The 15,627-nt window shown below is 39.5% G+C and overlaps 1 protein-coding gene across 7 annotated transcripts in view; it reads left to right on the forward strand.

Moving 5' to 3' along the window:
* Positions 1 to 15,627, forward strand: part of TENM1 (teneurin transmembrane protein 1) — a 755,935-nt gene that overhangs the window by 676,584 nt on the left and 63,724 nt on the right. For all 7 annotated transcript variants that reach the window (XM_064669852.1, XM_064669856.1, XM_064669858.1 and 4 more), the window contains 4 exons: positions 2,976 to 3,095; positions 4,771 to 5,032; positions 7,666 to 7,933; positions 13,342 to 13,485. In XM_064669852.1, the coding sequence (XP_064525922.1) occupies positions 2,976 to 3,095; positions 4,771 to 5,032; positions 7,666 to 7,933; positions 13,342 to 13,485 (794 nt within the window). The remainder of the gene's footprint in view (positions 1 to 2,975; positions 3,096 to 4,770; positions 5,033 to 7,665; positions 7,934 to 13,341; positions 13,486 to 15,627) is intronic.

Below are 15,627 nucleotides of genomic sequence, written 5' to 3' on the forward strand. Positions count from 1 at the left end.
AGAATGCAGTGAGTGGTAGCAAGGCCCCCAGCTTATCTGGGGAGAGGGTGGATGTTGAAGCAAGGAAGCGTGAAGTGGCAGTTGACTATGAAGGGACATCACTGCAGGGAACATGCTCTACATGCTCTAAAAGCTCTGGTAAGGAAAGGAATTAAGCAAGGTCTTCTGCAAGCAGCAGAGCTGCAGGGAACCTGCGTGCCAGGACACCTGTGGGCATGGGGGTCTGCTCTGAGAGCTGCCAGGGCACAGGGAAAGGAGGGAGAACTTGCTGCAGACCGGGGGCTGTTTGTTACCTCCTGAGCCTGTGAGATTAGTGCTGGTCATAAAGTAACTGAAAAATGTTTTCATACCTGCAGTAAATGCCAAAATTAAAGCTAATTCTGATCAAGTGCTTAGTCAAAGATTTAGTAGATGCTGTAATTCAAGAAGAGGCCAGAGAGTAGAATACTCTTCAACTTAGAGTAGGTAATAAAAAGACATTAAATAATGAGGACAAATGTAAGAACACAGAGGCAGGCTTAGAACATTCGAAATCTAGGAGATTACGAGGACAATTCAGTACAAACAAATGTAGAATAATGAGGTTTATATGTCATTATCACATGCTGTAAATATGTGTGGCTTGTAAAATATGATGACTAAAAAAGGAGCAAGTTGAAAGATAAATCTCTTAATATTATTTATGAATAATAGGTAGTAAAGTGAATGATTAGAGGAAAGAAAGACTATGGATGAAATAATGGAGGCTTTGATGAGCTGTTATCAGATAAATCTGTGTGCTTGATAAAATATGAGGACAGAGTAGTGTCAGAAGACAGGTTTGTGTGGAATGAACAAACAGGAGTGTGAGAATAATGCACTGAATAATGATTGCTCTCAGAGGTCTTGCTCTCGCACCGATGTGTGTTGTAAATATATGGAGTCCACTAATAAAAGTATTAGAAAAGGAAAGACAGGTTTGTTGATGTTAGAAATATGAGAAAACAGTATTTTCTGCTCTAACAAATCAAAGAGTAATTGAACCTGGCTGTTCTGTTGAGTGAGTCTTGTGATTCTGTAGAGACACACAGGAGCTTGATTGCCTTCAGTGGAGCAGCAGGTTTTGCCCTCGAGTAGGGCCACAACCAATTTAGTTCATGTAGAAAACAAAAAAGTTGGTAAATCAGAACTCTGTTTTGCAACTGGCAGTAATGCAATCTCTCCCATTTCTCTGGGATTTATCAGATCTCTGCTGAAAATCAGCATCTTTCTATGTCTGGGAATACAGAACCCATATTAGCAACTGTGGTGAATGGTGTACTTGCAAAGAGGTTAATTTTCACCAGTTGCATTTTCTCAGGTCATAGTCAACCGGGTTTGATGATATCATGGTGATAAATCCTGTCAAATGGCTTTGGAGAATGGGATCTTAAGAAACAAGTCAGAATTTTCTGAAATTTATGGTCTCCAATTTGCGCATATGATTTCATGGGATCATGGTCAATTAATCTCTCAAGGGATATTTTTTAAATTCATAAGCAGACTCCTAAATAACTTTTGTCTGAGGAGCAATAAAGTTTTTCCTGTAGTTCACATATTCACTGTACAATGGACGTGTCTGTTGAGGTCTACCGTGAACTTTCAAACTGAGAGAGAAACATAACAGTGCCTAAATTTGTGCTAGTTGTTTATAGTGAGAAATTAATGCTCGTTCACTTTATAAGTATTCTATTGTATTTGACCCCAAATGTCTTAATGTTACCAGAAGACTTCTGCATACGCTGTTCACTTCATTGTGTAAAACCACAGTATGCTGATGTGTACCTGACAGCAGGGGCAGAATACTGAAAGGTGTTTCAATGGAATGTAACCGTGTAAGCCCTTAGGAAATCCCACTTGGTGCTAATCTGCACCATGAGGATATTTTACTTCTTATACCTCACCCTTGGGGATGTTTGCCTCCTTTGCATTTCATTATTCAGTTAGGCAAAAAGCTAAAGCTAAGAAAAAGAGTCATTTCTTCACCGTTTCTGTGGGCAGGGTGAAAGCAATGGTCTTAAAGGGCAGTAGTGGAGATTCAAATTGGGCAGTAGGAAAAATTTGCCATGAGTAAAGCAGTCATACAGAAGCATTGGAATGGGTTATTTGGTGAGCTTATAGAGTTAGACAAGCATCTGTCTGGACTGATGTAGGTATAGTTGATCTAACCTGAAGCAAAGGAATGGACAAGATAAAGTCTTGTATTTCCTTTCAGCTCTCATTTTCTATGATTCTGTGATCCTGTTAGCCTCCGATTAGACCCACTTAGTAATGAGTTCACTTTCCTGTCCATTGACTTTGATGTGTTCCGCTGTGCTGCCATGTTCCAACCTCTTCACTGGGATGTGAGGACAAAGTGGAAAGTGGGTGCAAGTCCAACACATCCCAGAGGGAATTTAAAAGGGCATCACATGTGACAGGGCATTGAGAAAAATGTAAGTTACACTTGATTAGGCACCCTGTGAATTTACGTATCTAACTTTCTGAAGTTCAGTGAAGACCATGTATCTCACTGCTGCCTTATCACATTAGTTCAGCTTTTTTCTAATAGACAGCAATGCCCTATACCTAGCAGCAGAGAATGAGGTTTCATTCTCTCCTTTCACAAAGCATCACTCCCTAGAGCTGCAGCAAGCTAAATCACGCTATCAGTGAAACCTTTGCAGTGCTATTCAATAGCAGAACAAATGGTATCCTGAAATATGTCTGGAAATGGAAATATACTCTACATGCACGAACAATTCATGGGAGAGTCTGTGTGTCATCTTCATGAGATAATGCTTTTCCAAATCAATCTTTTGGACTTGTTTGACTTTTCTTTCAGAAATCAACAGTCACAGTGATATCAGAGCAGTTCTGTCTGTCTGGGACAGAAGCATAGCCCAGTTTCTGAAATCAATGCCCTTCTCACTCTCCTCATGCGTGTAACATGTTGTGTTCTACCCTTTCTATTACAGACGGGCGTGTGTCATCCGAGGCCAGGTTGTAGCAATAGATGGAACACCTTTGGTTGGAGTGAACGTCAGTTTTCTGCACCACAATGAGTATGGATACACCATCAGTCGACAAGATGGAAGGTCAGGCTTTCATTTATGATCTTCCATGGGTTTATGTTTTTGTAGTTATGGCCATCTACCAACTTCTTTTCGTGCACAAAATTTTCATAGACAAGAAGAAAAACCCTGAACAGAGACGAGATTACAATGACATTCAAACTCCTGGAGTTGAAATGTGCCAGTTCTGCTGTAACAGTACCTTCTTGACATTTGAATATTTTCACAAGTTGGGTTTTCCAAGGAATATCCTGTCTTCCCTCTTTTTTTCTGTTATTAAGTGTGAATCTTTCAAGTAGTTTATTGAGGTGTCAATGAAGCTAACTCCTTTAGTTGATCACCTGAAACACACAAGGAAAAGTGAGAACAGACTCTTTCCAGAGTCAGAGTTAAATTGCTGTTCCATAACAAGCCCTGAGCAGTCCTGGCTTCCCCTTCTTCCCCAGCCTTATAGGGCCAAGTTCAGTTCTCAAAGAGAGGTTAAGTTTCGATATATTTTGTATTGCACTTCAAGGTTGGCCATCCCTTTGCAATAGGGTCAGGATTTGCTACTGAACTTAATTAGGCAGTTTAAGACTTCATCTTCCTTGGCTGTATTGTGAATTACAAGAAATCAGAAGCTGTCTTCCAGCAGGGAAAGAGTGGTGTAATTTGTCACTGCTTCCACAATTATTCTTTTTTTTGTTTGGATTTGCCAGTTTATAAAAGTAAAGAACATGCATATTTATTTTACCTTAGTTTATTGACTTTCAAATCGTACTACTGAAAGTTAGTAATTATCATTTCCTCCTTATGCTAGCCTGGATAAAGTTGTTGCATTAAAATATGCTACCTGTATTTTGCTGTGAATGTAATCGGTGTCATTTGGGAAATGTGATGAGATATACATAATTAAGTCTGACTTCTTATCACAGTGTGTTACCATCAAAACCCTCCATAATAGATGCATTCAATAATACAGAGAGTGAAGTAGAGAAGTAGCTATTTACATATTACCTTGTGTTGCCTGACTATGGATGTCAGAAACTCTGGAAATTGAGACTGTGTATCATGCCTTCTATGTCCCACTGTTTTGCAGCCCAGATATGCCAAAGCTTCTTCACAGTAGCTCCCAGAGGATCACCTGCTTTGTGTACAAGAGTTGATTCAGTTCTCAGTGCAATTAATCAGCATCTTTTCCAAAAATTTCATATCCTGTGCAGAGAGGTCTCATGCTCAGTGTACTCAACCTTTTCCTCCTGCTGCTTTTAGAAAAAGGGAAAGGATTATGTTAATAGAGCTAAGGCCTAACAGGCTTTAAAACTTATTATTGTGTGTGCTCTTCCTGCATAGATTATGAGTGGCATCCCTTTTCTGGGCTAGGAATTTCTTTTCATATAAACCAGAGTAACTGAGTCCACACTTTTGTTACAGATGACTTGTTAGTATTGATTCTAGTTGATAAATAGAGGGGAAGGAGGCCAGATAAAAGTGAAATTCTGTGCCTTGCCATTGATGCATAGGAGGGAGAAAGCACACAGAGGTAAAGCTTCTTCATGGATACCAAGGGGATGCCAGGAAGGCACGCTTGAATGACTTCACATAGTAAATTAAGGACTGTAATAAGGAACATAAAGTTTTTGTTTGTGGTGCATTGAAAGGTGTGGTAATGTGATGATAAAACAAAAAGAAACAAAACAATTTGTTTTCTCTTTTCCAGTTTTGACCTTGTGGCTGTTGGAGGAATCTCTGTCACTCTAGTTTTTGACAGATCTCCTTTCATATCTGAAAAAAGAACACTTTGGTTGCCTTGGAATAGATTTATCATTGTTGACAAAGTTGTAATGCAAAGAACAGAGTCGGACACACCATCTTGTGACATCAGTAGTTTTATCAGCCCGAATCCAATTGTACTCCCTTCCCCCTTGACAGCATTTGGAGGGTCCTGTCCTGAAAGAGGAACTGTTATTCCAGAACTTCAGGTAATGAAAAGACTTTCAAATGAACAATTTGTTCTGTTGCAGAACCAGGGATAGACAATTTTAGAAGGTGAAATCAAACAGTGAGCAAATAACTGCTGTAATGTTATTCACTTGGCAGAATAACACCAATGCATATCTCTTTAGTACTCTTTAACAAGATGCTTTTGTCTTTTTTCTTTCTTTAATTTTTGTTAATATTTAAAAGTGCTTTATTTCTGACCTCCAAGTAGAAGAAAGTGGGGAGTCCTAACATGATTTAGTGTTGAAACCCTGGTTTATTTATGGTGATGGACAAAACCATTCCTAGTTACAGATGAACAGTACAATTTCCCCATACATCAGTGTGAGACATGACCCAAAATACTTTGAAGATTCCTAGAGGTGTTTCATCTGCTCACATATTCTAGTTCTTCACAATGGCATCTCTGGCTATATATTAGATTCTTGGGTTTCATTACTTTCTTTCCAAGGTAGAGCAATTTTAACATGATCTTTAGAATTGTTTTTTTAATTTAAATGTCTTCTTTGACTCCCTTAAGTGTTTAGAAGTCATTTCGAAATTAACCTTGTAATCAGCTGTTCTTTAACTTGGACCTTAAAAGAGGCTGTGTGAGTTGAACACCCAGCAAAATACAGCTACACAGGTTTCGGGTCGTGTTAACCCCCGTAATTTGTAATATGTTGTGTGAGCAGTTAGAGTTTAAACAGTAAGAAGTCCTTTGGGTTCCCTTTTAATTTCACTGAGCAAGTCTGGAAGAGACTTGGAGGCTACTCGTAGACATGAGTATTTCCAAACTTTTCTCTTTTTCTCATAAAACTGTTGCTACTTTATTCTACACGTTAAAGATCTCTGGTTGAACTCAGTTATGTCTAAACACCTCCATAACTTTCATGCTTTATCCAGTGGATGGCCATAGTGTTTCTTCACAGAATGTACTAAGTGAAACTAATGAACATAAATTAAGAATAACTGCTGCACACCAGCAAAAAAAAACTGGGTCACAGTACTCCACATGAGGTGTGCCTGCTTTGAACAGCAAGGTACCCAAAGATGCAGTCTACTCAGAAAGAAACTGCACCCAATTCTTTTTTTTTTTCGGTCATTGGAGAGTTCTTAGGCTGTTAAGTTTCATGGTATGGTACTGGGAATTGAGCAAAAAGTAACCAAGAACAATAGGAGACAGAGATACGTTAGCATGCGTTAATGCATGAATATTTCTTCCTGGTTTTCTATTAAAAAATAAGAAGGGATGTCAGATGTATGACAGAGAGGGCAGCTGGGATGTCAGCAGGAAAGAAGGGGAACACTGCAAATCAGGAACAATAAAGGGAGCAGGATTTCCCTGGCAACACTACATTTCATATGTTGAAAAAACAAGTGCTGGCAGAACTCCAGCTGTACTGCAGCAGTGCTGTGACAGTGATACTGTTGCAGTGTGTAAATAAAATTGGTTTGAAAGTGGAGTAACCTATTGCTAAACAAGAAAAATTTAAAAACTGGGAAATGTAAACAAAACAATTTGTCTTTTTCCAAGAGTGATGAATTTAACATTGTGGCAGGTTGACTCATTGTTACAGAAATGCATTAAAATCATTAACCTTATTAAGCACAGTCTAGTTTTCAGGTGGCTTTTGAGTTACTGCAGTAGCAGCTCCAAGAAGCCATTCTCGTTTCTTGCCTGCTCTTCCTCACAGTCTGTCCCAAGGCAGCTCCTTTCTCGCAGGAGATCACAAGAGCTAAATCCCTTTTTGTAGCTCCAAGCCCCACATCATTCGAAAGGTCAAGGCCAAACTTTTTTTTTCCACTGACAAGCTCACGGTCTTTGCAGTCCTTCTAGTTGCTGAGGGCCTATCTCCATTGCAGTGGGAATTGATCCTATCCCACAGTGGGCATATCCAAGCTAGCTTTAATCCGAGTGATTCAGACAGCAGCACTGACAGCAGGGCCCTGGGACTTGAGTTCTGTTGCACACCCTGGGGACTTACCTGTGAGCGAGATGACTCTGATGCTCAGGCTATTTCATCCTCGCTGCTGTGTGTCCCCAGTTAGCTTGTTAGGTTCCTAGTGCTGGCCCTTCATACACTGTGCCCCTTCTTGCTGGAGCTTAGCCTAACTGCGCAGGAGATGCTTTAGCAGGAAGGTTTATTTTCTTTCTTAGCACTCCCCAAGTTAAAGTTTTTACCTCCAAGGCAGGATAGAATCTTCACATCACAATTATGATAGAAAGTGTGTGTGTATTTAAAGAAAGGTTTTAATTGTATTCTGGTTAAGGACATTTGTTAAGTAAACCAAGTAATGAAAACAAGGTAAAGCTGTGGAGCTTGTATGTAAAAATATGTGCACAGATACAGTATTTGGTCCTCAGTAGATAAGAGTAAAGCATCAGAGGAAGAGGCTCTTTATCAAACAGACAGACTGCCATCCAGTAAGTTGACCAAGCAGTGTCTGATGTTGGAAATTTTGTAACGTGCCTGACTGCTGCATTGCTGAAATAAGCACAGGAAACATCAGTGCCTTGAGTGGCACTTTGTTCACATCATGACTGGGAAAGATAACCTAATTACCTGCTGTTATTATTAAAAATTTGCATTTTTCTTTGCTGTAGATATAATGATGTGGGTTTTTTTCCAAGGTGGTCCAAGAGGAAATCGCAATTCCTTCAAGTTTTGTAAAGCTGAGTTACCTCAGCAGTCGGACACCGGGGTATAAAACTTTGCTGCGCATTATTTTGACGCACACAACCATCCCTTCTGGAATGACAAAAGTCCATCTGATAGTTGCTGTTGAAGGACGTCTGCTTCAGAAATGGTTTCCTGCTGCAGCCAATTTGGTATACACATTTGCCTGGAATAAGACAGATATATATGGACAGAAGGTTTCTGGTCTGGCCGAGGCAATGGGTATGTAGAATCACCTTGATGTAAGCAGAAGCACTCACGCACATCAAGCCAGGAAAATACAGCAAATAAATTTTGTTGCTGCACTTACATTCTTTTAAATCAAATGCCTCTTTAGCTACTGAAGTGACTTGTATGATTTCCTGAGAACATTTATTTTCTTGTTCTTCCAATGTCATCTTTCTAATTTAATCAATTTGAAAATCCCTTTTTCCCTCAGAGAATGGTTATGTACTAATGGCATTATATTCCGCTGTCTTTGTTTTTGAATGTTACTTTGAATATGACCTTTGGTGTGTCATTGTTTCTGTCATTTTTTGGCTGTGACATTTAAAATGTCATTTCCGCTTAGGGTTTGCAAAATTCTAACTTTTAGGCATCCTTGCCTACTACATTTTATGTCCCCAACAGTTAAAACTAATTGATTTGTTGTTTAAAGATGTTTATACAAAAATCTTTATGTTTCATAGACTTTCTTCAAGCAAGCAGCACAAGCTATTCTGAAAATTGCTACAGAAGTTCTGTCTGTGCAAATAGATTTTATTTAGCCAGCATTTTTTTTTCATTAATTTCATTATTTTTTAAGGGCTTTTTATATTTTTAATTGAATATGAGGTTACGTTGCTTAATGGACTAATATTATAGATACTTTGTTTCAGAATTATTTATTTTACCAGCAGAGCTTAGTATTGTGAATATTACATCAGGGCAATTGTGACAAGCAGCATTGGTAGCTCAGGCTATAAAGCAAGAATAGCTAGAGCAACATGGAGCCATCCACCCTCACAAGGGATATGCTTCATCCATATCTTCATATATGAAAATGCTGTTCTGAGCAGCAGCCAGAAGCTCTCCTCAGGATCTGTTGTGTTGTCCATGCAGGCAGAGTGCCTGCAAAGTGGCCTGTACAAAACCAAAAGGTGCCACACAGGCTTTGCAAGCCCTGCAGCTCCCAGATCATCCATTCCCATATGCTCCCAGACTGGTAGTCTGTGAGGTGGGTGCGTGGAGAGGCAATGGGAGAAGGTAGGATTAGAGCCCTTTCCTGGTCATTTCTCCTTAGAGAATGATGCAGGCGTAGACACGGATGACCATGAAGGGTTATGAGACCAAAATATTGGTGGGATTTGCATCATACCTTGCACATAGAAATATGTCAGAAAACAAGAAGCTCTTCCTAGAGCTGTGGTCCTACAGTCAACAGATATAGTGCAGACTGCTGCCTGAAGGGACGTTCCCTTACCCCTGGGCCCCCATTCACATTCATTTGATCATGAAATGAGCCAGATAATTCAGCTGAAAACTGAAGAAACCAGGAAATAAGTGATACATTTTCAGCTTCATTAGTTTCTTGATCTGCTATGAATGCTAGTGCAGAAGCTCAGGTCTTCTCTTTCCAGCCACAGCTCACACATTATATTGGCCTAAAGGGATCCAAACTCCACCCTTGGTGCCAGGTGTCCAGAATTGCTGCATTATCTATCCTGTCTGCATCTGATCTTCTACATCAGGCTCACATCTGCAGAAGGATGAGCAACATTTTGATAGAGTCAGTCAGAGAGGGTTCTGAATGTCCTGGCTATGGCATGTGGTGGAGAGCAGGAGAGCCCTTCTCAGCCTGCTGGGCTACATAAAACATTGTGAGGGGGCAGACCCAGCCTTGGCCCGGTGCAGGTACTGGTCCCTGACAGTGTTTTCGCAGTGAAGGTATGAAGTGGGTTGTTGGCACATATTTGTGCAAATCCAGAAATAAAAAAAATATTCCAGCTTGCCCTTTGGCACTCCCATGGGTGATCAGGCAGGACCAGATGGGTCATGAGGCTTTCCCTCAGCACAGCTACTTGTGCCCTGTGTCCAGAGGCTGTCCCTGCACATTGTCACTAATGTATTTGAGAGGGAACAGTTGAGTATGCTGCTCCCATAAGAGTCCTGTAGTGATTGTGAAGTGTAGTATGTATCTGGACTTTAAAACATTTTAATGCAAATAGATAACATCTCATGAAATGATACTGTAGTTAGTTTCCCACATTAGAAGTAGATGAACTTAATGCGTTTAAATATGAATAAAGCTTACACAATAGTGCTGGATAACAACTTTTAAATTATTTAATTGGTGCTTATTTTTTTTTTCTTTTTCTTAAAGTTTAGGTTAATTATGCTTCTTTCAAAATAGAAGCAAAAATCTTGATATTTTAAGTGCATTGCTAGCATGCTTTGTTAGATTCCAATAAAGCTTTATTTAATTTGACACACTGTTGGGACCTTTATCTGCATCCATTATATGAATTTTTGTCAAAATAATTTCCTCTGCCAGTATATTACCAATATTTAATAATGCATTCTGTTCAGTTTTCATTTTAATTAAATTAAATTGCAGCAGGTTGAAGTCCTGGAACTCAGGATTATAACCATCTGCTTTTGGTTTTGTAAACACTATAAACATCTATATTTTTATTCAGGGTTATTGACAGCAGTGATCACACAACCAGTTACAGGAAACAAGACTTTCTGAGCATATTTCCACACACGTGTGGTTATGTTTAAATTTGTAGGAGAAATGTTTGCTGCCGTGTGTCTAGTCCTCAAGCCCCTCACAAGAGGCCATTTTCTCAGAGCAACAACTGAGATGACGAAGTAGCATTTTTTGTTCTGAATAAAAAAAGCACCATGTGGATGTTGACACACAAAACCTCGATGGTAAAGTCTGTGTCCCCTTGTAATTTAGCATAAGAAAAAGATTTCAGTCAAATGCTCCATAAATGCTTCTGGGTAACTCCATACAGACCCCATCTTACTCCTGCAAGCCCTTTCATCTCACCCAGCAGCACCAAGTGGTCTGCAAGGACAAACCCTCTTGGGGGGTGAATGTAATCTAGCTCTTCAACAGCCCTACACCTTCTCTGTTTGTGACTCTACCTGGTATTTTGCTTGAGTTAATTTTATTCATTGTTCAAAGAAGATAGATGTTGATAAGTGCAAATATTTCAAGAGAGGTTAAAGTGGAGGTTACTGTCCTGGTTAATCACGTCTTTTATTTCTTGCCTGTATTTTGGCAACAGCCTTTAGACTGTGGCACTACTAACCAATTATTGTTCATTCTTCTAAATACTGGTGTGAAAAGAATAGTTTTTTTGGTGCAAATTATTTCAGTAGGTCTTCTGAAATCCATTTTGAGACTGCAAAGAAATGTACTTGCTGGCTGTCAGTGTCCAAAACCATAGTCACCACAGATCACATTCATACAATGAAATCTCAGTCACCTCAAAAAAGTGCTATAAATTAATTTGACCAGAAAGTAACACCCCACAATGAGGGGAAGCTGAGATTTTTAATTTCACCTACAAAATTACATTTTTCAAAACCTGCCCCTAACGAAATACTTATTTTTCAAGTGGCACTGCAATCACCCTGTTGACTTACAATTATTATGCTTTGCCGTGATTACTTTGCATAGGAAATTTTCATGGATGGTACATCAGGACCTCCAATTAGATGGTTCAGGAGACCCCGCTTTAAGATCACACAGGTATTTCTTTTTGGAGCATAGTTGTCATTCATAAATGTGTCTAAGTATGCATAGAAATGTGGATGTAGACACACAGAGTGTATGTCCACATGTCTCTCACTGATGAGAGGGGACAGAACAGCAGCTGTGCAAAATAACTGTGAGAGCAGGGAACAGTGAGCTTCTAAGGAAGGGGTGATAACCTCTAGAGGGTATTTGGCAGCTCAGAAACATCAGCTATAGGCAGGGAATAGCAGGTGCTTTACGGTGTTAACTGCAGTCCTGGTAAACACGGCGCAGCAGATCCATTGGCACGGATTCCCAGACAGTGGAAATTGTTATGCCTCCCTCGCCCCAGCTCTCAGCACGGTCCCTTCCAGCAGCTGATGAACTGTCCTGTGGGTCTGTATCGGGTCATTGAGCCAGACTGAGGGACTGCCTTATAGAGCTCTGCTTTTTTCAAGTACACACATCTCACCCAGGATTGAACGTGTTAAAGGCATGACTGGAGTAAAGATGCTAATGTGTAGGTGGCAAGTGTGAGGTTGCTTCACAGGAAAAATCTGCCCTTTATCTTCTGTCTGCATTAACACCTAGAAAACAGTGTGTTGGGTTACTGAACCTTGATGACTCATCCCAGCACAGGATGTGGCTGTTCTGGAAGTTCCATGCCCTCACTTGGGCTCTCGGCCCAGGGAAGTACCCAGTACACCAATACTAGTGTTGGTTGTAAGAGGTCCCATAACAGAAAAATTGGACAAAGTGGCTTCTGGACCCTCAAACTGAAACCTGTAATGTTCAAAACATACAGTATTTACTGTACTGAAGGAGATGGGATTTTTACAAGTCAGAGATGAGCTGCAAAAACAAGTTCTTTCTGCTGAAATAGTGGAGCAGCTCTAGAGCTGTTGCTGTAAGGAACAGCTTTCAGTTTGCCATAAAACATTTATCTTACAAGTGCTCCCTGCTAAGGCTGGTAAAAATATTTTAATTGCCTTCCATAGTGGAATTTAGATGGTATTAAAACTATTTATGATTTAAGTAAAGTATACCTAAGGCTGCTACCTAGAAAAAGTGAAAAGAAACTATTAAAAATGCCAGAAAACTGTGGGGTTTAATATTTTTTTATTTTGTATCTTAAAATATTTTGAAAGACATTTTTATTTTGGAAAGGTTGAACTATCTCAATATTTCCTAGGTCAAATTTTGGAATTTTGTGTCAAAATAATATTCTTCGTTTATGAATAAGTTTCAGTGAAAGCTAATAAAGCTAAGTAAAGGAGACAAATAATTTTTTAAAAAAGGTTGGTATATTAGAGAAACCAAAAATTTTAGGAGGTTTTTTTAATTTGTTCTACTGAAGTACTGAAGGAAAGGGATTTTGGTCAATTTGAGTGCCCCCAATACCCACCATTCTTAGGGAAATTCAAGATTTTTCAGCAGGTATTTTGGTGATGTGCAAGCCTGGTAAGATAAATATATTTCTAGAAATGTTCAGCTCGTTGATCCATTTCTGCTTGACTATAATATTTACAATCAGCAAACAAATTAAAACCATTTTGTTTTAACATGGATTCTTTTTTTATTTAAGCTGTTATTCAGGTAATTAGCAGAAATGCAATAAACAATCAAGTCAGGAGTCATTGGAGAAGATTTATGAAATCTATAACTGGTACAACAGACAATTTTCTGCTTTGAAACAGTAGTAACTATAGCTGTAATAACATACTAATCTCTTAAAACCCTTTTTTTTTCAAAAAAATACCATTCAGCAATAGCAATCTGGCAAAGCAAAATTAGTGGGATCATTACTTGACAGATAAATATCAGAACTTGGAATGAAAAACTGTCTAGCAGTTCACAGAGGAAAAGGTAGACTGAGAGCTCTCTAATTATTTGTTTGCAGTGTCGGTGGGATATGAATATGAAACATGTCCTGATTTTATTCTGTGGGAGAAGAGAACAGTAATCCTTCAAGGCTTTGAAATGGATGCTTCAAATCTGGGCGGCTGGTCTATAAACAAACACCATGTATTAAATCCACAAAGTGGTAAGTCCTTCCTTTATTAACTGGCCACACATAAGAGGAATACAAATTTTGAGGGAATTAATTGTTCAGATTTTAAGTATTACACTTCCTAATGTGTAATCCTCTTTTACTGTGCACCCACGTTTATTGAGAGCTGAACTGTAAATGCCATCTGAAAGGATATTTTTAATGTTCTGGCTCCCAGGTATTAGGCATTAATATCACTGACTGCTGCAATCACTAACACATTGTGGTCGTTTGGGTGGGAAAAGGGCACACTAATTTAGGTTCATTCTCACACAGCTGGTACAAAAGTGCCACATTTCAGGTCAGTCTGTAGTGTTATAGTCTCAGTGAAGTGTCTACGCCCCTAATTCGTCCTGTGACTACCACCAGTTAGTAGCATCACAGCCCCAGGGACACAAACCCTGCAATGAACACAGACCAGCCAAGTGAGAGGCAGCACTTCCAAAACCACACTGCCAGTCTAGTGTGCAGAAGCTTTTGTGGCTGCCCACTCTGTGGAGAAGCACAGTAAGTTACTCCTCAGTGCAAGCAACCCAACACCTTTCAAAGCACTGGGGAAAAAAAAACTGTAAATGATTTTGGTGTCATAACATTAACCCTGCAAAGAGATTCTTCAGGTGTGGATGCTTGAATCTGGTTTCCCATGGCTTTTATTTTATACCTGGGGGGTTTTCTTTTCCTCCATTAACATCTATGATCAGGAACCAGAGGGATTAAATTATTAAAACGATACCCGGAGATAAATTATGGTAACTAGAAATATATGAGTTTGCCAGTAAACAGATATCTCGCTGTCCAGGAGAAGAGAAACTTGGGGTCAGATTTCAGCACTTACAAATCAGCAGAGTATTGGATTCAGTAAAGTTCTCTCAATTTGCTCCAGCTGAGAGTCGATCAACTAAAATCTATTTCCATCTGCAAACTTCTGTTGATGAAGATTCGTGCACAGATGTATGGCTTTCAGGTTTTTACAAGTTCTGTAGCTGAATGCACAGCTACAGTATAAATATTCCAAATACAAAAGGTCAGATTTAGTTTGTAAATTAACTGGATTTCTGTTTTGATTTAAAATAGTTTGACATTTTAAACAGCAGTTCTTTCATATCCTGTCTTATTGGTTTGTATAGATTGTCTCTTTTAAATGCCAGCTATTGACATTTAACACAAAGAGAAATCTGACCTCAGTCAGCTGAGCCCCCAACTGTGAGCCCCATAGTCTGCTCCTTAGTGCCAATTTACCACTTGCATAGTTTAATTTCAAGACTAAATTGCTGGCAGTAACTCCAATTTATATGACTATCTGCTAACTGCAGTGGTTACTACCATAATTCACCCCATAGGCACTAACATGTTCCGAGATTTTGTAAAGTGTACAATTATAATCCGAGCAGGGCTAAATCACTGCTTTCCTGAGCACGGGGAATGTGGTGACAAATTGCTTCCTGTCCCCGTCTCAGCTGTGCGGCTGAGAATGCCAGAGAGCACTGACCTGTCAGCCTCCTGCCACCTCCTCTCAAATCATCTGGGCTGTGCCCACTGCATGAATGGGGAACGTGCAGCTTCTTGTACCTGCTCCTTTTCCTCAGATATTCCCACTGTGCTGGACACAGTCAAGACTGAAATCGGGGGAAAGCTGCCAAACATTTTTGTCCATCACTTGCAGAGACATAATTTGGGGAGGGGAGAGCATGAGCACATCTGACTTGAAATCAGGGGGTCTCTTCTGGTTACAGTTTGCATGTCAGAACATCTCCAGCGAGGGTGACAAAGCCCAGGAGAGCTCAGTGATGTCTCAGGTGTTCCTGATGATTATAATGGGCTTTGAGCATGCACACCTGGATCGTGTATAAGAACTGGAAAAGCAGTTAAGGGCAGAAAAACAATTACTATACCAAAGCTAGTGCACATCTAACTCATATATTAATAGCATGTTGCTCATTAAAGCAACTAAACCGAATAATGAACTGTATTAACCAAAAAATAAAAATAACAGGTGCGCTTGTGGTCTTATCTAGAAACAAGTGAACGTCTCTTCCATTTCAGATATATAAAATGGGCTTTAAATAAGGACAAGAATATGATTCAAACTTAGAATTATATATTTCAGATTTATCTCCATACCACCATATGAAAAGC

This window comes from Pseudopipra pipra, chromosome 13 (assembly GCF_036250125.1).
Source record: "Pseudopipra pipra isolate bDixPip1 chromosome 13, bDixPip1.hap1, whole genome shotgun sequence".
Lineage (NCBI taxonomy): Eukaryota > Metazoa > Chordata > Aves > Passeriformes > Pipridae > Pseudopipra > Pseudopipra pipra.